Source organism: Anticarsia gemmatalis, chromosome Z, assembly GCF_050436995.1.
Source record: "Anticarsia gemmatalis isolate Benzon Research Colony breed Stoneville strain chromosome Z, ilAntGemm2 primary, whole genome shotgun sequence".
In the NCBI taxonomy this organism is placed as follows: Eukaryota; Metazoa; Arthropoda; class Insecta; order Lepidoptera; family Erebidae; genus Anticarsia; species Anticarsia gemmatalis.
The window spans coordinates 8845356-8872034 of record NC_134776.1 but is presented as its reverse complement, the minus strand read 5'-3'; the positions used below and the strand labels follow the sequence as shown (position 1 = coordinate 8872034).

Here is a 26679-nt window from a genome sequence, read left to right as displayed (position 1 = left end):
AACCTGCAGGCTCGTAGTTTGTCTGCTCTAACTACTATTTCTTGCAATATTCAACACGCACCAGTCGTTCCACACCGAATCAGTCAAACCTTATCTTGATACAAAGTCACAATATTTACGACAAAAATATCGAAAACGAAAAATTGGTAAGTATATGAAAACATGGTGAAAACGACATTTTAGATATATCGATAATGCCCGGTCTCTGAAATGAGTAAGGTTTGTATTGTTATTGATTCAGCATATTATTATAGTAACGTGTAGGTTAAACTTCAGTGAACCTTGATTGCGTTTCTAAAGCCGGTCAGAAGGAATATGATAGTCCGCTTCACGATAAGTTGTAGGTTTCGTATGTGATGGAGTTGAAGTCAGTAAAAGTCAGCGCGACACAATGGCAATTCTCAGTGCGGGAGTTGTCTTTTTCAATAATAAAAAGGAGGTGTATAACATATTCATATTTCCGATACACACATAGCTTCGAAGTCATTGGATATGTGCCTAACAACGTATTTTGAAAGATAAGGTAACAGCAAATAAATAAAAACATACTAGGGGCACTCAGAACGTTTTGCGAATAAGAGATTTTTTGTATGAGACAGTGTCAGGTTATAATTTATTACTTAATAAACAAAACATTGTTTACGAGTATAAATAAATAACTTCCAAATTACAAATTTTATCCAAAATTTTAGTATTAGCAAAAATAAATTACCGGGTCTCACAGAGAAATGAGACTAGGTAGGTACCTTGAGAACATTTCTGGACGATAAAATTTCACGATTTCAAATGTGGCTCACAATTAGAAGAAACGTTTTGCTAACTTCTAACTGAGTTTATCGATTAAGGAGTTTTTTTTTAAATGTGTCTAAAATTGTTTTTTGTAAATTAAGCGAAGTTGGCATACTTTAGCCACTGAAGAAAATACTGGCCACCTTATGGTGACTGTAGAAGGAACACCGTCAGGTTTTTAGTCGGTATGCCCACGTTAGCCGGAACGCCTTGCCGGCGGGAGAGCCCGACAGACCCCGCTTTCCTCCCTGGGGCGGGACATGCAGCAATGGATTTTCCTGACGCAAAAAAAAAAAAAAAGAAAAAAAGAAGGGAGTCATGACATACTTAAAGAGAGAGAGAGAGAGACCGAGAGACCGAGATAATATCATAATAATGCTATTGACACTCTCATTAGTAACATAAGTATATCTGAAATGATGTACTTATTCCACCAGAGAGTAACATCAGTATACAAATCCTACTTGTATTATGTATACACATGCTGTAAGTATGAATGAACATTTGTTACTCTTTCACGAAAAAACTTCTGAACGCGTGAAAAGATTTCCTGAGGTAAAAGTATCCTGCGTTAATCCAGGTTATAAGCTTTGTTCAGTATTTTTTCGTGAAAGAGTAACAAACATACATCCATCCATACTCACAAACTGTCGCATTTTTAGTATTAGTAGGATAGGAGTAAGTGACCACGTAAAGTTGGCGTAGTCACCAACTCACCACAGAGTGAGTTGGTGACTACGCCAAGTCGTGGAAAACAACCGAACAAGGCAGTCTCACTATTATTTTCTCTAAACTAACTATACAGCTCATTATAAACCTGCAATGTGGATGACGAATAGGGAATCATAGCTTCTAAGTCCTAAATCACTTAATACATCTTACATTATATCAATCGCTTAAGATTCCCGTAAAAACTTCGGGCGTTCAGGTCCAAAGGTTCCTTTATCTTGCCACATAGGTGCTGGGATTTCGCTCAAAATAGGTAGGTACTTTATTGTAGCCTCATTTCTGGTCGGACCAACAACTTTTTCACTAACCCCCGGTTTCTGAGGTACATTTAGCGGTAGAATCTATTAAATTGCGTTATAACTAATAGATATAGCCTCTCTTTAACATTCTGATACCTTTTTACAATGCAAACAATACAATGAAACTAATGAAATAAGTTTGTTCTACATTTATTACTTACGCATGAAGAATCTCAAAGTTTTACCAAGTTAGTTGTACACTTGGTAAAACTAGAAAAACTCCACCACAATTTCAAATATTGCCGCGCTTCCGCCGCCGTTGCGCCCCGTGTTAAAACAAATGTCCCTAAAACTAAAATACAATCAATGTTTTCAAAAATACATATTATTTAATACGTATACACCCCATTATAGTACGTGCGGTTTAGTCATGTTGTATTTAAAAATTCGTTGTTAAATTAATAAAGATAACATTAACTCCGTACAAAACTATCTATCTAAATAAAAATCTAAATTTTTGCTTGCCTAAATGTTGGCATAATCAAAATTAAATGCACAAAGTGTAATGCAACAACTAATGTAACCAATTTAAATTAATGTGTTTTGAAATTTTGTTGTCACACTCTCATGAAAAAACGAACGGGCAATAAATTTTTAAAAACAATACTTCACCCTTTACCCCTAACAATGGGAAATAACTTTAGTATAGTAACACTAAAATTCATAGACAAGGTGTCAAAAATCTTTTTAACTCTTAAAATCATGGACCATTCAAAGATTGGGTAAAAGGCTTTTCAGCATGTATTTTTGACATTGTGAATAAAAAAGTCAGCAATGGATTAAGTTCTTAACAGCGTTAAATATTCGAGCTTTTAATTGCTTTTATTATTTTTCGGTATTATATTTCTATATAATAATTTTATGGTCCTTACCACGACATAAATGTTACTATTTCGCAAATAATTTTGTGCTGCTGTCTGTGGCTGTTGCAACCCGAAGTGACGGATCGCATTTTGACGGAGCATTGACGTCTGTGTTACTGTATTCGAAGCGAAGGAATTGTTTACAAAAATAAAGTTTTTACTGTACCCTCAACTATTTCTACAATTTGTGAAGGTGTATTAAAAATCTTCCTTTTCCGTTCTACGTCCGCGGTGTGCAGACTCGTGATCACTGAACTCAAATGGGAATAAAGCTGCGGTAAGTTATTTTTTTGGAAAAAATCGGAACAGATGGTGAAATAAATGTTCACTTTTGCCTAGTTCGTGTTTTACAAACAAAGATTTTGTTTCGGATTATTGAATTACGGATTGATTGATATAAAAAGATGTTGCGTGGGTGAATGGTAGGCGATCGATGCATGCGGTCATATAGTATAGTATATAATCTTTGACCTTTTAATATAGAGGATGCAAATGCACATCGTTCTGATATTTATTTATGAAGATAGTTGAGATATCTACTGTTACTGTACCTTAGCTTAGATACATTATTTATTGTCTTCCTATTCTGTTCAGTGTGGAACTGATTCAAGTCACATGCAGTTGTATGTAGTGGTGTTGAGTAAAGTTAAATTATTAGTGAATAATATACAACAATCAATAGCTTAAAAACATTTGTGAGTGCTAGATTGCAATTTTAATACAATAAATTGCAATTTTATTTTTTACCCAAGCAAGCATTTTGCTGTGCAATACTTACGATGCACTTTGTTGAATAGTCAGTGTTTGTTCTGTGAACTGGCATTATCTCGTTAGCAAGTTATCTTACTGAACAAGAATGGAGTGTTCAAACAGTCAATATGTAAGTAAATAATATTTGTTTTGAACATAATTATAGGAAATGGTTTCTGACTCACATCCCTCTGGTGCTGCACTTAATCTCAGCAGTTGGGAAGGGTGGTGGCAATGAAACTGTTGCATCTATTATGAATCTAATTTGATTTTGAATATGCATTGACACTGTGCCTTTTTGCAGACTTCCTAATAGTAATTTCTTGGTCACATTTTATTAAACTTGGCTTTGTTTTACAATATTTAGTGTTGCTTGCTGGATATACAGGCCAAAAGTTAAAGATTTTTCATTTTATATATTAACAAAAGAACAAAGCATTCATCTCACTGCAAGTGGTTATGGGTTGAAGACAACACTTTGCCGGCTATTGTTCATCTTAAACTTGAAATTATTTTATTTTGTTCAAATGGAGAAAGCAAAATTTCTTATTCATCCTGGATTCTTTAATAATTTATCCTAGATGACTGATAGTTCTATCAAACAATTCATAAGGAATACAATGTCTCCAACCCACTTTTGTTCGGTGAGGTGGAAAGTGGTAAAGGGTTGCTTCCTATTCGAGGAAGAGACAGCAGTAGGCCAGTAATTAGTAGAATTTGTTATTGAACTGGAGCAGAATTAACTAAAACACTGTTCAAATCAGTCACATTTAATAATTACTTGTGTAATAGTTACACAAAACAATTTTCAAGTCTACCCATCAGATTCAATAATTTTATGCAATGCTACAAAATGGTCAATTCATAATTTTTCTGATTATAATTTCTTGTTAACATGTGGTACTTATAACATTTTATAAGTACATATGTGTATAATTCAAAATATAAGGAAGCACCATGGTTTTCATCAGCAGTTTAACAAAGAAGACTACAGGATTCAAGACAATGATTTTGATATAATATTCTTGTTGTTGTCAGGTAATGGGTACATGCTGGTGCAGAGACATCGCACCGGAGGACATGTACGAGCCGCCGGGGGCTGCCGCCACGTCCGCGCACGCCGCGGCACCCCGTATGAGTGTCCCGAAGGTTGTGGATCCCCACGTGGTCGACCAGCTCGTTCTGGAACTGCTGACGCTCATAGCATCATTCGTAGACAAGTAAGTGTTTGTTTTGTATTTATTTGAGATTCAGTCAGTGTTGCATTTCAATGATTACTGAATATCGGTTGGGGCTGCTAAATAAAGTCCAGCCTACTTATTTTTATGTAATTTACCGAAAGAAAAGTTGAAAGAATATTTATCGTTTTCATTTTCATACATGCGCGTTTAAAATATAAAATACCAAAGCCAATGGCATTCGTTTTCGAATAGGGCACGCGACGCGCGGTCCTAGAAGTTTTTAAAAGTACCCACATACTTGTGACAAACGTAACACACATTCTAAAAAATAATAACATAATGGGAGGGTACATGATCGATCGATCACATCGCCGTGCATATTTTGCAAATGGCTGCTGTCACTATAGATTGCTGATACATAGGTACTAACATACTAGTACGTATTGAAAGAGGTAAATCGAAAATGACCTGAAAATAGAACAAGCACCGCGGAAATGCGTCAATTGCATAATGTAATCAAATCATCTCTATTATTCAATATACTCAGCGCAGCTTGGAATACCAATTTGAGAAGCTGTGCATAAGGAAACGTGTGGAATTAACTTGATTCATGGAACATGTTGAGTTAGAACAAGATTAATGAAAGGGTCAAAAGAGCTGGACGGACATTTAAACGGAAACGTGGGGATATAGGGTTATTGTATAGGTACATATCTTGGCAGTAACAACCGTTAAATTTGTTAAGTCGCACGAGGGGAGCCTGTGAACAGCTTTGTGAAGGACTACAAAAAGGGGTAAGGAGAAGGAATATTTCGTGTTGTTAACACGTTGACCTTCAACTTGACCCTCGACACGTGCTAAATAAGAGGAAACAAACCAGTTTTTATGTTTAAATCTGGTAAACTTATACTTAGTACCTACCTACAGGTCATTAAATCTCTGCTTCTCCAAAGAACACACTGAATTTACCTCTGGTTTGCTTGTGACTATTAAACCTGCTAGATACTAAAACTTTTTGAAATATTCTCGTTGTGAATCTCGCAATAAAAAAATATACAAAAAATGCTGTACATTCATTACAAATGCCCAATCTTATTACTTCCAAGTCGGCCTTCAGAGAGTATTGCGAAAGGAGATAATGATATTAATATCTTTGTGCAATTTTCTTTTATGGAGTTAAAATGTTGTAATGCAATTTGTGTAAGTCGAGACCAACGGTCATTTTAGTAAAAAGACAAATTATTATTGCATTCGCACACCCGTCACCCTTGTCGCACGCTATGAAATGGTTTTATTGCACACTTATGTATAATTTGAAAGTCGCCATAGGGTCGAGTGAACGGAAGCAGGGGACGAGATGCGACCATTTCTTAATACCCGATATATAGGTACCTACCTACTTATATTTGCAGACAATTATGAAGCGGGTAGCTAAATAGTTGAATACTGACTCTCAACTGGCTTACCTCGAAATCTCTCCCGATTTGAGCAAATTGACAGAAGATCCGTCTTCGTTCCGAACTATTAATAGATCGCAAATCTATATTACGATCGGATATTGTATGCGGCTGACTGAATTGTAGCACAGTTCGGATAGTTGAATCGAAAATGTTTTTATGTAAAACATATTGGTCATTAAAAGGAACAGTTGGCACAACTAATTTTAGAATTTCGCATTTATTGAAGAAGGACCTGTGAAACGAAACAAAGAAAAATAAGTAAGTATAGGAACATTGCCCTGCTCGCTAGTAAGTTAGGTAGCTATCTAGCCATGCAGTATGATTGACTTTACATATTTAATGTTTCGTATATTTCCGCGGGTATATGCAAACACTGGTCAGGTAGCTGAGCTCCACCTTCTTACATGCATTCTTAAAACAGCATTTCCTTATTGCACTTTTTAAAAATGCTAGTTTTTTCATGTTGAAAAATGGTATATTACCGTCATGACGCTAATACAGGTTGTCGCCAACATTTATGCGTTATTTAGGAACCATGAACTGGTTTTAAACTTTCATATAGAGTATTAATTTTATTGATTTCTGTTGCTCCTACGGAATGGTTGACTTGTTAGTGGTTAAAAAAATTATAATACCTACATATGTGACTATTTCAAATGCTTTGTACGAAGTTAACGAACGAAATAAAGGATATTTTTAGTATAAAAATTTCATGAATGACTTCGTAATTGTATGAAATAGTACACCTATATTTAATTAATTTGCCTGGTAGACTATGCAATGATGTCTATCAATGCCAATCAGTGGTGTTAACTACTAATCAAGATCGTTAACGTCGCGAGCGTCATGTGCGACTTATTTATTACTCCTTGTTACCGACCTTGCCCCGAAATTTCCCCAAGTTACCCCGTTCTAAGAGACCGAGTAGGTACGTATGATAATGGTATCTTCTAAAACAGAGAACTTTCTTGTTGTTTAGTCGTTGCACCTGTCAGAAAACCTCTCACCCGAGCCGAAAATATTATACCTGTTCATATATTTAAGTGCTCGCAAGGGCTCGGGAAATGAATTTTAATTTTTCCTCGTTTCTGCAGCCGTCGCTTTTGCAACCTTTTTTTTTACTCGCTGCCTGTTAACCTGATTTTCCTCGCGTACTACAAAATAATATTGTTTTAAATAAAATCTAATTTCATCACTGCATGATTTAATTTAATTTATTATGATAGTGTAATTTCCTCTTTATAATAAGCGGTGGAATAGTAACAATAGTCGTAAACCGGTGTTTCGTTATTTTGTTGCGACTGCATTTGATTGCGACAAATTCCATGAATCGTTGTAATTGTTACAGACATTTCACATCACAAATAGTGTAACCTCATTTATTCGAGTTCAAAAACTATTGTAAGATGGTTTTGTTTTCATTTGCTAGGCGAAGAAGAAAAGCTGAAAGTTCTAGAACTGTGCTCAAACAATCGATTGCAATCAAACCTATGCATGAATACTTGATGGCCATCGCGACCAGGGCTCTCGATATTTTTAGGTCCATGGCCGGAAAGTCGCTTATTAGGTGTGGTACGTCACCGCCACAAACTTAATAAACATAGAAACGTAATAGAACAGAAAATAACAAGCTTTGGACTTCTGATCGACTATATGACGTATACTTACCATATTGAAAATTACAGAGTATCTTGTCCTTACAATGCCAAATACTGACTTGCATAAAGTAGTTAATAAATTAAAAAATATATTAGCAATAATTTGAATAAGTAGCTGCCTGAGAAGACGATATTAGTAACATTAGTGCTTTTCGTCACAAATCTTCAGATCTGCTGTAACGCTTTATTTAGTTCTAAAGAATAAATCAGACATCATTTGAATTCGAATGAAAACTACCAAATAATCGGCTGTACGAGTTGGTTCATGAGATTGCATTAGTATAGATATTAAATCAGATTGTTGATCGCGTGTCCTATATTATTATGATAATGTGGAATTCAAATAGCAATCTGGTGTTATATTTAACGGCGTGTTGCGTTTCGTCGCATGCGTGGAATGATGTACCACAACGACATAATAACTGAAAATTACTGCTATTACAAGCGTGTTAATAAGTTTTCATTCAGACTAGTATAAATAGCGGGAGAATAGTTAATGTTCTTGGCATTGACAGCTGTTAACTAATAAAAATGCATATCAATAAGTGGCACTTAGGCGCGTCATTACATGAAGAAATTTTCGTACCGTATAAAAATTGTTACATCTATTGTTTTGACTTTTTCATAATATGGCGTCAAATCTCTAGAATGCCAGTAAATGACATCCGTACAAAGACTGGTAAACATAATATACCATACCATATCAATATTTTGTGACCTGCAGTCGACAAAAAACTGTACCTGCGCAGAGCCGCGGGCAGCATCTAGTTTCTGCTTTATTTATAATGACGCCCACGGTCAGTTAATTAGTTAACGATGTTTGCATCCCTGGCCATCAGCTAAACTATAGGTGGGTGGCAAACTGCGACGCAGTGAAATCAATATTATCGTATTTGTCAAATAGGTTAAAGGTCGACCCCGGTAGGTTTCAATAAGCTATGTCACCTTTAGTCTACTTCAATATTTTATCAAAACTTAGATATGCAACTATCGATAAAACAGACGCTCTAGCAGATCGATCATGCTACTTGTGATTCTGATACTTCACTCAACCTATTGCCGACTTAGCACTATGGTCCATTTACATAGTGTTCTAGAAAATATGGAGATGAGTAAATACTTCATTGAATGCTCACGCAAAGGATTAAGCGTCTGAAGGTTTTAGTAACACGCTTCACGCAACGCGTTCCACGCAAAAATATGCGTTTTAATAAACGTAATTACCGAAATGAGTTGCCAAATATAAGGTTAATTAACCTATTAATGCAAGTGCTCATTTGCGTGTAAGGTCAGGATTTGAGATAAATACGTATCGAGTATCGCGTATACGTTAGCTTCACGTTCGAATAATGCGCGCCTTATAGGATCATTCCTGTTTACGAACATTTTATCGGTATTGCATAATTAATCACGCATAATTGGAATTCAATAATATCGCTCGGACGTGCCGATGAATGCCGTTCCTAGAGAACTACGTCTTACGTAAAATGACAAGACTACCTATATGAATTGAAAATAACATTATTCGTTGATAGTTTATAGAAGTTCTTGGCTTTCAACATCAAGGACTTGCATGAGATGAGAATACTCGACTGACCCAGATTTGGGTCAAGAAGAAGATGCTGTACATACCTACCTACTTTACTTATTTAAGAATTGTCTGTTAGAGAGTAAGAGGTCTAATACTACTTGGTACGGTACCTAAATATTTTTATTATTTTCCTCGAAATGGTAGGTGTTGCCTGGTAACTAAACAATTGTAGTTCTATCTCATTAATGAAAGATAATAACGATTATAATAAAAATATTTCTTATTGCATATTTTGTTCCAGCGACGAGGAATCACCGGTGTCGTTGGTAAAACTGCACGTAATAGCGGACAAGGAGGAAGGGTGGTTTCAAGTGGTGTCGTCGATGGTGCACGTCATACCGCTGGAGGACCCTCTGGGCCCGTCCGCGATAACGATCGTTTTCGACGACTGCCCGCTACCGTCGAAGGACACCGTCGTCAAGGTAACATATTGTACTTTTTTAATAGCTCTTTATGAATCTCGTCGCTGGGCAGAAGCTCCCCTCTTGTTTAACATACAATAGTAAGTTTAAAATTCGCCCCAATAAGCCGGTGAACGCTGACACATGTCATGTCGAGGGCCACTTTATACTTAATTTTTTTTCGTTTCGCATTTGGTTATTCTCTATATTCGCGATTTGTATAGCTATAGTGTAGACCGGGGGTTAACACAAAATACAGTATAATGCTTCGCTTATAAGTACAAACAGATGCTGTGTAGGAGATACTCGATAATACAACCAAAATATGCTACTTTTCAAACATTTTGAACAGCTAATGTAAGCTCTGGTGCGACCAAGCGTTGCAGTTAGATTTTTGAGCTGCATTGAAATGGTTTGAATCCACTTATATAAGTTTAGCCTTAGCTTTTTAAAGCGTAAACTTACAAAAGGTATCTACTCCATTTTACATCGGAATTAAAATGTACTCTATGACTCAATGCGATAGCTTTTTTCGAATGTTGGTTTTTCCACCTTCCAATTTTGTGATCAATATTCTATCCAGCCTGAGTTAAATATTCATTGAAAGTCCAAAAGGCAGGTGTTTCAATCGATCACTAACGATGCAGGTGCAATAACGAGGCGTATAACTTATGTTATGGTAATATTGTTGAGTCAGCGATCTTTTGTTCACCTATATCAGTTTTCATAACTACACACATACCTTAACTGGTGTGATAATGATAAGAGAGCACCTATTTCTTCAAATATATCGTTGAAACTGACTTAACTTTAACAGGCGATGGAGAAGTGTACCTAGTTACAAGGAGCGCTTCGTCTGCTTTTAATTATTTACACTGTACGGACGTAGACGGCCCTCAAGCATCTTCTTATTGCAAAATATGAAAAATCCATTAATGAACTATTTGCAGCGTCTGAAAACTTTATAACATGGAAAGCTCGACGATCCCGTGAGAAGAATGGAGTTTACGACAAAACGTTTAGTTGAATTTATATACATACGAAACATTAATTTGTTGTGATACACAAAATGTTATTTTGTTATTTCCTGCTTTATATAATATTAAGAAGAAAAAGGTAAGAAAACGCAGATAACATTTGTTTGTTATTGTTGTATGTTTGCAGCTGACTCAGCTGTTCAATCTGTGCGGGCAGCGAGCCATGATGGGCAATATGAACGTGCGGGTGGAGAGGAACATCTGCGTGGTGCTGGGCTGCATCGCGGACAAGCTGGCCGGCCCCAACAGCGTCGCCGTTCTTACTGAAGACACCCTCGAATATATGCTTTCTTTTCTCGTAAGTACCATTTATAACTTTTAGACGATCGTAGTTCGATGTGTGTGTGTATTAAACACACACGAATGGATTTCTTTCTAAATTTATCGTTGGTTTTGATAATTTGTTGATTTCTTGAAGACTCAGTAATTGGTAAATCTGACTTTTAGCCATTAGATACTTATCTCGTTCATAACCTGAGAAAAACTATTAGTGGAATAGTCTTTCTATCTTAGTTTTAATACTTCTTGCAAGGATTACCAATTGACTACTTATACGTCTATATAAAGCCAATTCTAACAGAACTAACATGGAAACAGAAATAGACTATTATTGGTCTTCACATTCATATTTCCTGAAGCAGTAATGAAGCGTCGCAGTCGACTCGACTTGTATTGACATTGCCAGATCGATGGAGAACACATCGTTAGCGGGAACGACTGTGTGTATTTGATAAATTCATCGATTATGTATATCAAACAAATATTATAACGAAGGACACGTAATAACTATGTATTCTTTAAGACGATAGCATGATGTTCTGAACCTTGGGTATAAAATTCATGCAATATTTTAACACGAGATTACATACTGGCCGTAGTCAGCACTTTAGATGCGCGTTACTTGCCTATTGTTATAATATTTCATTCATTTAGATATTGCTAGTATGTTATTGTTCATTGTGTGTGTATGACGTTGGTTGTATGTAACTTTCATTCACGAGATAAAAGGTCGAGTAGTCATGAGCGTTTTCTGTGAAAGGATTCAAATAGCCTGGACTAATGACATTATTTTGTATGAGGAAGGCTATGCATTTAATACAATTAGTACTGAAGAAATATTAGTTACTGATAGAAATATTTTGTATTGATCATTCATGACTGATGGTCAATGATATTAAAGTGTTGTCCTATATGAGTGACGTAGGTATGCGTCGTGATGTGACGTATAAGTCTACGATCTAAAGAAATTCCTCCATAGATGCTTGCGTCATCGTATAACTGTCATCAGGCCCATTTAGTCGAACTAATAGTCTTACAACTTAGTAAGAAGCCTTGTATACAGGGCTAGCGACTGTGGGAGGTATACAACATTCAACATTTAGAACATCCGTGGCCCGCAGACTTATACAGCTGACGGTGGCCTGTATGATACAGCTACTTTATTTTGGAAAAACCTTTACCAAATATGAATTCAAATTTAAGAAAATTATGTATGCTAAGGCTATCTACAAAGTTTTCGGACAAAAAAATGTTAAGTACATTTATTCACTCAGGGCAACAAGGGAAGTTATAAAACTAAACTATTTTTCGCTATAGCTTATTCGCCACGAGCCCCGCATCGTCCTGTTCGCACTGATCGCCCTGGAGAAGTTCGCTCACACCACCGAGAACAAGCTGACTATAAGGAAACGCCTCGACAAGGAGGAAGAGAACCCACTCCTCATACTGGAGCGCTTGGCTGACACTGATGACTACGCTTGGCGCCAAGTCGGCTTCTGCGCTAAATGGGCGCTTGATAACATCTGTAAGTATCCGTCATCATTTGTTCTTTTTAAAGACACTTCTCGCACTAAAAATAGCTCTTGTGTTGGGGGGACTTTTACAAACATACGAACAACGGACACTAAATAAAACTAGAGCCGAAACAAGTATTTGTGGGAATCGAACCCACGACCTCTCGATGCACTGGTAGTGGCGTGGCGATCATCTTAACCACTGCGCCACGGAGGCCGTCAAATATATGTTATTCGTTTTAAGTCTATCCTGATATCAATATACTTTGACATACGCCGTTAGTGATTCAGTTGTATAATGTTTTAAGCTTAGACACCTTCAACTTTACAAAAAATAATATATTTATGACAAAACCAAACAATAAATTATGTTCACAAGCGTTAAGTTTACCGCAAACAAACAGACAGACAATCAGACGATGAACTTTTTATAATCTAAATAAGTATACATAACTCAAAGGTGACCGTCTGGCATAGTGATCTATCAACACACAGCCCAAACCACTGTACGAACCGGGCTGAAATTAGGCATCCGCTAAGAAAAGATTTTGCTTAATTACTACTAGGAAAGGGATGAAAGTTTGTATGAAAATTCTGTCCTAAGTCACAAACCACGCAGACGAAGTCACAAGCAAAAGCTAGTACATATATAGTGATGTAGATAAGTATAACGTAGTTTTCGCTTACTCATCGTTAGTTGACCCCTCAATATAATATGTATAACAGTGAACTCAGGTGTTATTTTGCTGATGTCGTGTCTACCTGCTGTGAACTAGTTATAACAACTCTATCAGCAATTCGTTTTGTCAAGCACGCGATCGACACCTGAGTCCGTTCACCCGATCTCTTTGCCCACTCGACAAATATAACGCTAGACTTGCATCTATTTATTATGCAAGGTAAAGAGCAAAGGTTGTTGCATAAGGTAGTTTCATTATTTTTCTATGACTATCTGAGCTTGCAGATAATTCGCTGTTTATTTGAAATTTTTAACGATAAATTAGTGTCAGACAAAGTACTCAAATAATGTTTCAATTTATTCTTAAACCTTCTTTATGACCCTCTTTATGTATTGGTGAAAATCATATGAAAATATATATATACAGTATCCTTGAGTTTTTTACCGAATAAACGTGATAGAGGAACAGAGATCTCCATCTCTGCTTTACATTAAGAAAATACAATATTTATACTTTTATACTAATATTATAAAGATGAAGAGTTTGTTTGTTTGAACGCGCTAATCTCAGGGACTACTGGTCAGATAAAAAAAAAACATTTCTGTGTTAGATAGCCCATTTATCGAGGGAGGCTAAGGCTATATATCATCACGCTACGACCAATAGGAGCAGAGTACCAGTAAAAAATGTTACAAAAACGGGGAAAATTTTGACCCATAATCTCTTATGTGACGTTGCGCGGGTCAGCTAGTTTTATATAAAACTTTACAATCTTTAAATCAATATCAAAGGAATATAAATGGGCTTCTCACAACACGTGCTGCGTCGAGTGGTGCCTTTAGCATCAAGCTCTTGACCCGGTCAACAGAAGCTCCGAGACTTGCCTCTTCTAAATCTTACAACAATAGAACAGCAACTTTTGAACAAATGCTATAGTCTGTATCTTCACCGTTTTACTAAAAGTCATCAAATCGATTTATATACATTTAGGCGTTGTATTCTTTCTATTTATGTTATAATTATTAATAGCTAGATATTACATTGTTTCTGTTTAGATGCAAATTTAAAGCTAGCGTTGAAAATCCCTGAAAGAGCGCCGAACAAAACGAGCTTAGCTTTGACGCGTATGTTTTCAATGCCCTGACTTTAAAGTTAGCCAATAATTTACGATATTCTTCCTAAATCTAATTGAACGGCCGTTTTCATTAACCTAACCATCCTCTGTCTTTTACTGAGGAGAAGCATTGCCTATCAGTTTATCGTTACTGTTCATGTTCATGATAGATCATTTTCACCCTATAATCTAAAATAGTGTAATAAAACAGAACATTGAAATTAGCCGCACGTCTTTATTTTGTGCTATTCCACCTGTTTTACTTATAAATGTCACGTAAGCTCCGATTAGTTATAAAATATTTTGTCACTTTCATTCAATTTTGAAACTGTACCTATATGAGTGAAAAAGATAACACTTTATAACTAATCAGAGCTTACTACTAAGACACGACGTTTACTACAAAGACAGTTTATCTATATCCAACTGGTGAAATTGATTTTCTATTTCATTTACTTTAACCTTGTAATTTACCCTTTTGTTGCAGTCATAGTGGAGGACCGCGCGCTGTCGTACGAGATCGTGGACATGACAGAAATCAACGCGATCCTTAACACGCAAGACGTAAGCGAATATCTCAAGATATCGTGCGACGGGCTCGAGGCTCGCTGCGACTCTTACTCGTTTGAAAGCGTGCGGTGCACTTTCCAGGTACATGTTTGACTTATTTATTCTATATCTGATGTAGGTGAAAGAGCTCAGCTGAGGAGCTTAAAGGCCGGTCTTTACCGCATGCGGAATGGACCCATTAATGACTTCGTTAAATTCGTCTTATTCTCTCTTAATATTTTGGAAATGCATTTGGCGGAAATACAAGTATGCAGTTTGCGCTTACGAGTTTAATGAAGTCTGAGAATTAATGGGTGCGTCCCGCTCGCGGTGGTGACTGGGCTTTTATGCATGGAAAAGACACTAGCCGACGAGGTCTCTACTTACGACCAAACCTCAATCAACCTCAGGCTCTTTCATCTGTCAATAGTGCGAGCGCGGTTGTCGCCCCCGCATAGGTCTATTTAGCCAAGTACTAAGGTGTTCCTTCGTTATAAATGGTCCACTGCAATAGATGGACGCTGGGCAATAATGATGATGAGCTCTAGAAACTAGCAAACTAAAGTTCATTGGGCCGATTTTCACCGAATTCATCTATAGAAACGGGATAAAAGTGCTGCAAAATTAACGGGAGCGATGGAGACTATTGGAGACCCTTATCTTTCATAACAACGATTTGTATACGAAGCCAGAAAGATTGCTAGTGATAAAAACTTGCAAGTCTGCAAGCGGATTTTTGGCGTAACTTTTATAATAATAATAATAATAAAGCCCGGTGATTGTCCTTGGGAGCATTTCATAGTGTTCACAGGGATAATCACCGGATTGTGACACCTTACATATTTTTTGCATATTAAAGCTGTCTAAATGGGCCTCTACGTGTTGGCTTCGGCCCCACGCACGCCTTCTAAAAGTCCGGGACTCTATAGTCCCGAGATGTTAAACAGACATACATAATAATAATAATATATTTTATTTGCAAAAAATGTGGTGGTATACAGGTATACAGGTGTTATTTATCTTAAAGAACAATCACATTTTGCCATTATTGGCATGCAAAAACTTAAAGACTAACATTTTAGTTCGATGTCTTAAACTCTAGGAAACTTTTAACATTATAAAAGTTGTTGCTAAGTAACCAATTATACAATTTTCTCTTAAATGCCATTGAATTTAAAGATTTTAAACAAGTAGGTAATTTATTGTACAATTTTACTGACATGGCTATGCAACTTTTATTATATTTTGTTAATCTGGGTATTTCATTTAAAATTAACATATTTGGATATCTCCTATTCCTAGAATTAACCGAAGAGGCGGTTTTGAACAATGCTTTATTTTTATGTACAAACATAGCACATTCATAGATGTAGAGCGATGGTAGTGGTAACAAACCAAGCTTACGAAATACCGGCTCGCAGGACTCATCCGGTTGCAGGCCATATAACGCCCGAATACACTTTTTTTGCGCGATGAATGCTCTTTTAATATCCACGCTATTACCCCACATCATAAGTCCATATCGCAGTAAGGACTCAACATAGGCATGGTAAGATGTTACTGCTGTTTTTATGTTTGTTACATTTTTTACCTTTTTTAACGCATAAACAAATTTATTTATTCTGCTACACACACTGTCTATTTGTGCTTTCCAATTTAGGTTTTCATCAATATGTATTCCAAGAAATTTTACATGTGCTACTTCTTTAATTTTTGGTATGTTTAGCTTTAAGTTATGTTTAGTATTATTTGATTTATTGAATTGTATATATACGGATTTATCAAGATTAATTTTTAAGTGATTTGAGTCTAGCCAGTGTATCAATTTGTCAATAGTTTTGTTAATTTCATCTTCGTGATCATGAATTGTGTTACATTTTTTATCTGAGGAAACAACTATTGAGATGTCATCGGCAAACAAGACACATTTATGACCAGTAATATTAACAATATCATTAATATATAGAATGAAAAGTATAGGTCCAAGGACACTTCCTTGCGGAACGCCATATTTATTACATTGAAATTCAGATGAATATGGTACCATATCTCGATTTTCGTTCATTTTATTGATTGTAACACATTGTTGTCTATTGCTGAGATATGAAGAGATCCACTGAAGTGTCGGTCCTCGAATGCCAATCGATTGATTTGTCCATATTTGTAATGAATTTTCATTAGAATAACACGTTGTTATTTTGTGTAATGCTGTGTTTTTATTAACGCTAAGAATCATACATTACATCTGAACTATTATAGACTAGCCACGACAGGATGTTTTAATCGGTCAACTATAATTAAACTTGGACTAGACTATGTCGTATTCTCATTTTTGAATAGAAGTACGACATTGTGACGTCACTAGTTTTTGACGATTCTTAAAGGAGCTAATTCGACTGGTAGTAAAATATCATACCACAGCTTTAAAATTTATTATTACTGACTCGATATATTACTAGTAGGAATGTCTGAATGTATTTGTTGTATGTTGTCAGGTGAACAACGGTTCGTGGTACTACGAGTGCTTGATCGTGACGCCGGGAGTGATGCAGATCGGCTGGGCCACCAAGAGCAGCCATTTCCTCAACCATGTCAGTCGAGTTATATTGCTTGCGATATTTCTATAGATAGCAGTGTTTTGTTTTACTCATTTCTATTCTCCTGAGCGAAGTGCTAATATTAAAAAGCTAGTGACCAAATGTCACATTTAGCGCGTCCCGGTTAGCCGCTCCCGCGGTTAGCTATTGGGCTTACTATTCCCACTGTCGTCTTCTTTTTACATATAAATAACTTTTAACAGCTCGTAGATTACATATCACCAATGAAGAAATCACAATTTGCTAGATCATTTTTATTGTTTTATTATTTGATTAGAATCCGGCAAATTAAGTAAAACAAAGATCTTTTAAGATAGTATTAATACCTCTGGGCGAGTGCTGGCGGAACAAAAATATCTTGCTCAAGTTATTTAATGCATGCGAAGTTATGTTTGTAGATGTGCTGTGCGTTTATGTGTTTTTGTAATAGCCAATACTATTAGTAATATCCTTGTAAACATAGTTGTCGAACTGTTGACAAATACAAAATAACAGTTAAGATAATTAAGTTAATATTGATGTAAAGTCATCAACAGTATTAACTTATAGTCTTATTACTTTACCCGTTTACTTCAATGTGCACAAGATATAGATAAGACATCTATAATACAACATAAATTGCACAAATCAGTTATCAACTGAACTCGTGAAGGAAACTTGTATACTTAACAATCTTCAACACAGCTTTTGAAGACGTGTTAAGTCGCCAACCCGCACTTTACCATGGTGATGAACAGACTCAAGGCCAAACTCCTTCATTTACTGAGGAGACCTTTACCCAGCTACAGTTAAACAATAACTGGTTGATTTTATTAATTTGTTTGCCCTATTGCAGGAGGGCTACGGCATCGGAGATGATCTATACTCTCTGTCATACGATGGGTGCCGCAAGCTGATCTGGCACGAGGCTAAGCCGTCGCCGGTGACCGAGGTGCCGGGGTGGAAGCCGGGCGACGTGGTCGGCTGCCTCATCGACATGGACGTCAGGGAGGCCATATTCTCCCTCAATGGAGAACGGCTGCGAACCTGCACCGAACTCTTTGAAACCACCAGGTAAATTCACTTGCTAACAAATATGTAAAATGACGGTCTAATTGTATTATTAATTATTAATTAAGATCAAATGTGGACACTTATGATAGTCGTTACGATTATTTAACAACCATTAATGAGCAAATGTGTCCATTTTATATTGGAAGTCTATTTTAATTCAACCAAAGACTAATATTCGATTAATAAAACATACGCAGCAAGGTATAAGTACTAGCAGGCAGACGGATTAACTTTTAGTAACTTTGATGTTGATTCCAAAGTCGACTCTACAATTCACACAACGATTTACCCTTTATTCCATCTAGTCCTACCAGTAGTTCGATAGTAGAACTGTTTGGATGTTTTTATTCCAATTTGTTATACTGACGGATCGAACTATTTGGAAACGCGGATTTTATTCCAAATAGAGCTACTGACTCCGATGTACAGTGAAACAAAAAATAAAACATCACCTACTTATTTTTAAGTTTTTTTATAAAATAGAAAATAATATATTTTGAAAGTCATAAAACAATCATGATGGTTATAAATGGTGACATCTGTAGGACATAGATGGATCTCTGGCGAAAGAGGTGGTATTTGAAATTTTACCTTGAAATTTCTAAACAATGTTAGTGATAGCCGAATGGTTTAAGCTGGCCACCCACGCATGTGGTTGCAGGTTCGAACCCGGCAACACACCAATGACTTTTCGAAGTTATGTGTGTATTAGAAATAATTATCACTTGCTCTAACGGTGAAGGAAAACATCGTGAGGAAACCTTACATGCCTAAAAAATTGTTGAATACATTTATTGAGACCATGCAAAGTCCCCAACCCGCACTTGGCCAAGCGTTGTGGACTCAAGGCCTAACCTCTCCCTCCCCGTTTTGGGCAGACCCTTGCCCTGCAGTGGGACAGAAATGGGAAATTTAAAAAAATTGTGAATAAAAAAAAGTATTGACATGTAAACACATTTTCTACGGCCTTCACAGAGGATTGATAAGAAGTAATAAAATAGGCAATTTCCTCTTCCTACATGACTGTACCATTATATTCACAATAGCTCTATTTGGAATAAAATCCGCGTTTCCAAATAGTTCGATCCGTCAGTATAACAAATTGGCATAAAAACATCCAAACAATTCGACTATCGAACTACTGGTAGGACTAGATGGAATAAACGCAGTTCACTCGTATAAGACACGCCTTAAAAATCCGTCTACATCTTTCGAAGACTACATAATGACGATCACCCAAATATAGGGTTGCCATCTCTAAAACCCCGGATTTCAGAGTCCGAAAGCCGGACATGTCAACAAGAAGAGCAACCGCGACGGGAGGAGTGGGGGAACGGTGAATATACTTGGTTCGTCGGTTGATCGTGGTGTGCGAGCATAGTGCGTGTCTCGCAGGAGGCCCAATTTTTTTTATTTATTATTTTTTTAAACCCGGTATACAAATGAAACCTTCCCCGGACGCTCCCCGGATGCCCTCTAAACTAGGATAAATCCGGGGAAACCCGGACGGATGGCATCCCTACCCAAATATCACGATGATAGAGTCGACTACTACCCTAAAAAAGGAGGTTTGTTTTTGCAATTGATTTCGTTGTAGTATGAATAAAAGCAATTCATACGAAAGAAAATTCTTTTGATATCGAGCGAACAAAACAGAACTTCTTTAAAAAATCAGATGAGTAATAATTTTCGGTTAAGTTTTAGTGTAAAGTACATAAATTGTTTGCACCAGGCAAGGGTTCTTCGCAGCGGCCAGCTTCATGGCGTTCCAGCAGTGTAGGTTCAACTTCGGCAGCGAGCCGTTCAAGTTCCCGCCCACCGACCGCGAGTTCAGCTGCTTCAACGATTACGGCTATCTCACCGACGAAGAGAAAAAGGTATACCTGTCTTTTCACTACATAATTCTATGTGTCATTCTTTAATCTTAAGAAACTTTCATAAATCTATAAAAATGTTATAACCAACTTGACCAGCGTTGCCCAGTGAGAGGACTGTAATGACTTAACGTTAATGACTTATTCAGAAGCATCCAATTTATTAACCCCGAACACAAAAAGAGGGCTGTTATAAGTTTATAAAATTACCTCCAAAATGGTTTTCACGACTAAGTCTACGATATGAGAAAATAATAATGATCAAACTCGATGTTAGTGAATAAACAATACATTGTGTTGCAGGTGGTTCCGCGCAGGATATACCTGGAGCAGTTGCGTTGCTGCAGCGTGAAGGAGGACTGCTGCACGCTGTGCTTCGACGACGAGGCTTGCTGCGTCCTCGAGCCTTGCATGCACAAGTAATTATATCAACTCTTTACACCTTCACATTGTTAGTTCTTCCTGAAAACGACGGCTGATCGAACAGTCCTATCACTTATAAAGGTCAGCTTAATGACTAGTTAGTTATGTTCTTTAATACTAGAGTTAATAATTATCATTACACCGCTCAGGCCATGGGATGTTAAACTCAGCCATACTAATTGATAAACTGTGTGATTTGAGACTTGGGATATTGTCGTATTCCATTATTGTACCTTACTTTTTGTTTATAACGATTGTTATAACAGTAATAAGGCACTTAATAACTAATAATAAATTGTTTCAGGGGCTTCTGCTCCCTGTGCACGGCGCAGCTGAAGGAGTGCCCCATGTGCCGCGCGGCGATCCTGAACGTGCGCCACGAGACGTGACCCTCACTGGAGAGCGGCGACCGCACCGACCGCAGCGACCGCAGCGACTGCGAGAGCCTCAACATCACGCTCGACGAGTCGTCGTCCCCACCACGAGCCGACACGCCCACCCCCCACCAACTGGTGTAAACAAACAAACATATAACCACTAGATATAGTTCAAACTTTAGACTGATCCGTTCTAGAGGCTGTTTCTTGTACAAAAACATTAACAACTATATACTTGTTTCTGTTTTTGTACCTTAGATTTACTATCAAAGGAGCTGTACTGTCAACTGTTGTAGAAACTCTATGTAGTTGTAGCAAACGAAATATAAAATTATGAAATTTTATTAGGTAGTAGGTGTCGCAACGGCCGTCTTAATGGCACTGTAGAACTAGATACTACCCTACAATCTACATGTGGTTTAACGTTGATAATGAACTTGTTGCGAATATACATAATAAAGTTTATTCTAACTGATATGTATACGAACAAGTATAATAAGATCTCATATCACTCTTAGTGGAAGTTCCGATTTATGGTTACTGTAGATCAAAAGGGGACATGAAATAAATAAATGGATTATGTTAACTTGACTATTCGAAAGACTTTTGCTTATACTAAAAACTGTCGTGTTCTTTCCATAACCAGCTTCAAATTCCAAATCTTTCAATTGCTATATTGTTTTTTTTATCCATAGACCCATCTCGTGGTGCCCTTGTAGAATTGAATATTTCACAATGTTACGGCCCACGTCATAAATATATTATAAACCATTTCACTCGCAAGTGTTTTCTAAAATTAGCTATTTTAAAGCTGTGCATTGAGTCCCCGACTGATCTACTGTTACCATTATGTATGAAATTTTCTAAAGGACAATAAATCTAAGCTCCTTCTTTAGAAGATTTCATAGTGTCACAACAAACGCAGTGGAGAACCGTAAGTATTTAAAAATAAAACTCTGAAATTGAACTTTACTAATCTTCGCCTAAGTCCACCATCAGCTGCCTATGAATAAACTATCACTTCATCACTTCACTTCTATCAAATTCACTACTCTAACTTCGACCATTTTGGTTTCTTTCAATTGTCCCAATTTCAGATGTTAGCGCATTACATTTTTCTTTTACATCTCTCTGCGCCCTAAATCCCTAGGGCTCTCCACTATAGAAAAAGTCAATATACCTATTTTTTTTATAGCCAAGCAGTGATAGTCTCAATAGATTTTTTTAAGTAATCTACGATACCCAGACTTGCACCACTGGATGTATACTTCATGTGCATATTTATATTATCGCTTGCTTTAACGGTGAAGGAAAACATCGTGATGCAACCTGCATACCTGCACGCTCTATTAGCAGATCGTACTAGGTGTGTGAAGTCTACCATCTCGCGCTGGCCAGCATGGTGGACTGTGGCCTCTCCTATTTTCAAATGTTCTCTCACGAACAATTGTATTAGTGACGACAGCCTCTAAAACTATTCAAACAAGTAGTTCTTTAATAACTAATAATATAGTAGTCCACCCACAAAGTGTCTGAACCTATCTTTAGCATATCCTTATTATTATTTTTTTATTTTCTTTCGCTTTAGCATAAGTTGCGATTTAATATAAATGTTTCATTTATGTTAAGGCTTACATATCAACGAAGTAGCCATCGAAAAACCTTCATAGAAAAGGAAAACATAACTATTATTTGATAATTAAACATATGACCTAGTATGGCGGGTGCATGCGGACTGTGTTGTTCAGCTCTTGTATCGGCCACTATTCGACTGATTGTTTCAGTGTTAATGGACATTGTAGACTTTGATATAGACTTATTATTTTTACTTTATTTTCGTAACATTTATCTTACAGTTTATTTTTATATTTTTCAAACCAAAAAAGCTTTGTTATTTTTGTGCTGAGTTTCTTATTATGCTGCCTATTGAAGCACATGCAGTTGATTTAATTAAGTTCTAATCAGGAAGGATTTAATTACGAGAGGATTTAGTATGAGGTGTCTGTGAAATGTTGATTGTGTGTATACAGGCATTCTCGTAAATTGAACAATTACGTAACAGACTATATACCAGTTACTTAATTGATCTGTGAAAATACTCAAATCATTTGCTTTTTTTTATATATTGAACAATGCGTTTAATTTATGCAGATGTCATATTAAATGTATGAGTTCAATCCCGCTGTGCAGACACAAATACCTACCTATTATACTATTGGTACCAGGTGTATATTAGATACATGGTAGTCAATATTTTCTCCAACTGTTCTGTACACAAATTGTCTTAGCAGTTGTAATATGATGATATATCTCTGTTTAACGTAAACTGATAGAGTTAATAGACTAGATTTTTTCTTCTCAACAAAACATAATGAATGTTGTCAGGTAGTTTTGTGTCTATGATATAACAGTAGTGTGTTTGAATTTTGATTCTTAGCAATAGTCATATTCATATGTATCAGTGTATCCATACAATTAGAGGAAGTACAGTGAGGCGTATTGTATTACTTGATTCTTATCAAGTAAAGATTGAAACACTTAAGTTTCTTGTAGAGTACAGTCTCGCGTCTAGGTTTAAAATTGTCTGTATCTATTATCTGTTTCAATCCAAGTGATAATTCTGAACACAAACTTTTTCTGGTGTGCTTGTAGTGACAGAGTTTGTATTAATATAATCGTGTGATAATAAGTTGTACGTGTAACCCATTATGAATTAAACACGGTTGATTAAAGGGAGCTATACAAAATTGTCGAGCTTTCCTCTATTTGAATAAGTATAGAATCTGTGCACAGCACAATGTAGACTCCCTGATCGTAGTGTATCTATAAATTGTTCTTGTTTGTGACTGTGTGTGTCGAGGCCGAAGTGCCCCTTTAATATTTTGATCGTACTTAGAGGTTACTATGAGGAACTATGTTTATTGTCTTAATATTGTGTGCGTTATACTTATTACTTATACTGTGTGTAGTATTAAGGATCCCCCGTATTGATATTCCCATACAAACTTAGTGTGTCTAGGTTACTCTCCTGATCTGATGTTAGTGAAAAACTTAACCTGTCCTTTAGCACAAAAACGCTTTAAGTTTCTATTTAATAATTTTTTTAGATACTTGTTCTGATGTGCGTACATTCATAGATATTGTATTACATTTGTATGGGAGTACTTTAAGGGCTTTAGGAGGCTACATACTAGCCGATAGTTTAACTATTTGCACTAGTTATAAAAATGTTCAACAAAATATTTAGAGTGTTGATTTATGTACTGATCTAAATCGTACGTAAGTTGTATGGCCATGTGCGTTGTTGCAAACAGACGGCATGTCACATTTCGAGTGTCAAATTATGAAGTAAAAATATTATATTGTATATTTATTTCTTTACTTGAGTAAGAAGGCCTTTGTAGGGTTAAAGTGGAGGAAGGATAGGTTGTAAATTGTCCAGTGTGGTACTTGTTTAGACGAGAGAATGGTGCAAAACGATAGTGAAACGAATTGTAATACTTTAAGAAATTTATAGAAACGTAAGTTTGTCGCTTGTTGAACATTTCAATAAATTCATAAGCTTGTCGCTTTAATCTTTATATGTAAAAAATATCTGTAGAATAGAAATTATATTTATTTAAAACGTTAATACGATAAAAGTTTGTACTTTAATCGATATGATATATCGTGGCAAAAAGTTGGTTTTCAAATTGGCAAGTAAAACGGACAGAATCAGTTATTTTTCCTATAAATGAAATATCTATATTTTTTCTTTGAAGAGTATTCGGCATTTCAAAGGCTATTTTTTATATTTTCAAAGCAGCTCTGAAATACAAAACGGGCAATAACTCTGAATTAAGTGCTTAATGCCAAAACCCTGGACAAAATTATAGTTTTATATCTAACGTGGGTTATTATGCCACGGCCTACTATATGTTTCTCAGCTCCTAATGCTAGTTGTCTCGGCCTAATGTAAAGATTTGCTTGAGAAATCGTCTCGTTGCGTAAAACCGATATCAAATCGATCTGTCGGTCTATTTTTAAAGAGAAGCACAAACATATTTTTGCTAAATCAGTACCTATAATGACTTCAGTCCAGGTAATTGTCTAGAAATGAAAAAGAAATTATATAAGATCTTTATGTATTCTGTAGCTACGCGACATATTTTTATTTTCAATTTACACGTGTTCTATAACATCCATCCATTATGCTTACAATTAAATACGTTACATAGTCCAAACATAATACTCCTACTCCTTATCAAACAGGAACGAACTTCAACAGCTTTAAATAATAGTAAATGTAACCAAATCGAGTGATTTCGTCCATACATTCTGCCATTTACAACATTTACCATATTCCGGCTTCGTCCAACTATAGTTTTTGACGCAGTCGGAATTTCGTGAATGTGCGCTAGGATTTGCTCAGGTACTTAGTCATTACACTCCTATACAAGAAAATCGAAAGACATTCCTATTTTGTATATCAGAAATAACACGGTTATTTTCAGATGTTAGGTAAATTCAATTTTGGAGTAGATAGATAAACATTTAAACCAAATTATGATAAGAGTATAAACACCGTATCTAAACCAGTTACCTAGATTAATGAACATTGGTAATTATATAACATTCCATTGCTTTCTTTTTGTCGGCCGATAAAGTTTTGAGATGAATAAGTTACCTTTCATATAAGTTGCAATGCGAACAAATACTTTGCGATTGAATTGAAGCTTAGCTTTCCAATAGCTCTAGCCATTAATATGAAATACACAAATGAATAATTAGTGGCCACAATCTTCGCATTAACAGTATTATCCCTTGTCTAGTCTACGCGCCATACAAACTTACCTATAAATCTACTTGGTGAAGGTTGGAAAGATTTGTCATGTCTTACGAAAGTATAATATAATATTTGTAAACCATTTTTTCTAATAGATAAACAGATGTTGTCTCGCTGTAATAGTTATTAATCTTTTCCCAAACAATTTTGATGTTAATTCCATAGATATAAATGTGCATTTATAGTAGGTACACATTATTTTATTATTTAGCCGCTATGTAGCCTTTCTTGACTATCATTTAAGTTGTCTAAAGACTAAGAGGACAGAAGAAGTATTCGGTTAGGTCATTTGACGTCTCAAGAAAATGGCTCCTACGGCTGGGTTGTGAGTTAACTTAAAATTGTTGAATTTCGAAATGTCTAAGATATCTTCAACTTCACTAAATTATATTTTCATACTTAGTAGTTTTACTCTTGTATTTTATAAGATGTAATGTGTACTTACATCGTGTTTATTCCAACGTTGAGATCAATGTTATAGTAGGTACCCCTCCCGTTCACCAACTTATCCAAGTGTTGTACCGTTGTACGTACTGTAGATGATTGTACCATTACATAACATTATATTCTCAAACATGCATATCGATGTGAACCATAATTACTGATTGTCACAAAAAATAAACATGTCAAAACGTA

The 26679-nt window shown here is 36.1% G+C and overlaps 1 protein-coding gene across 1 annotated transcript; it reads left to right on the top strand.

Moving 5' to 3' along the window:
* Positions 1-2773: 2773 nt before the first annotated feature.
* LOC142986171 (RING finger and SPRY domain-containing protein 1-like) lies at positions 2774-26679 on the top strand. The gene is made up of 11 exons (XM_076134482.1): positions 2774-2957; positions 4469-4650; positions 9562-9742; positions 10886-11056; positions 12355-12562; positions 14833-14996; positions 17390-17485; positions 18327-18544; positions 20277-20421; positions 20722-20837; positions 21146-26679. The coding sequence occupies exons 2-11, from the start codon at positions 4472-4474 to the stop codon at positions 21228-21230; spliced, it is 1563 nt and encodes a 520-aa protein (XP_075990597.1). The 5' UTR covers positions 2774-2957; positions 4469-4471; the 3' UTR covers positions 21231-26679.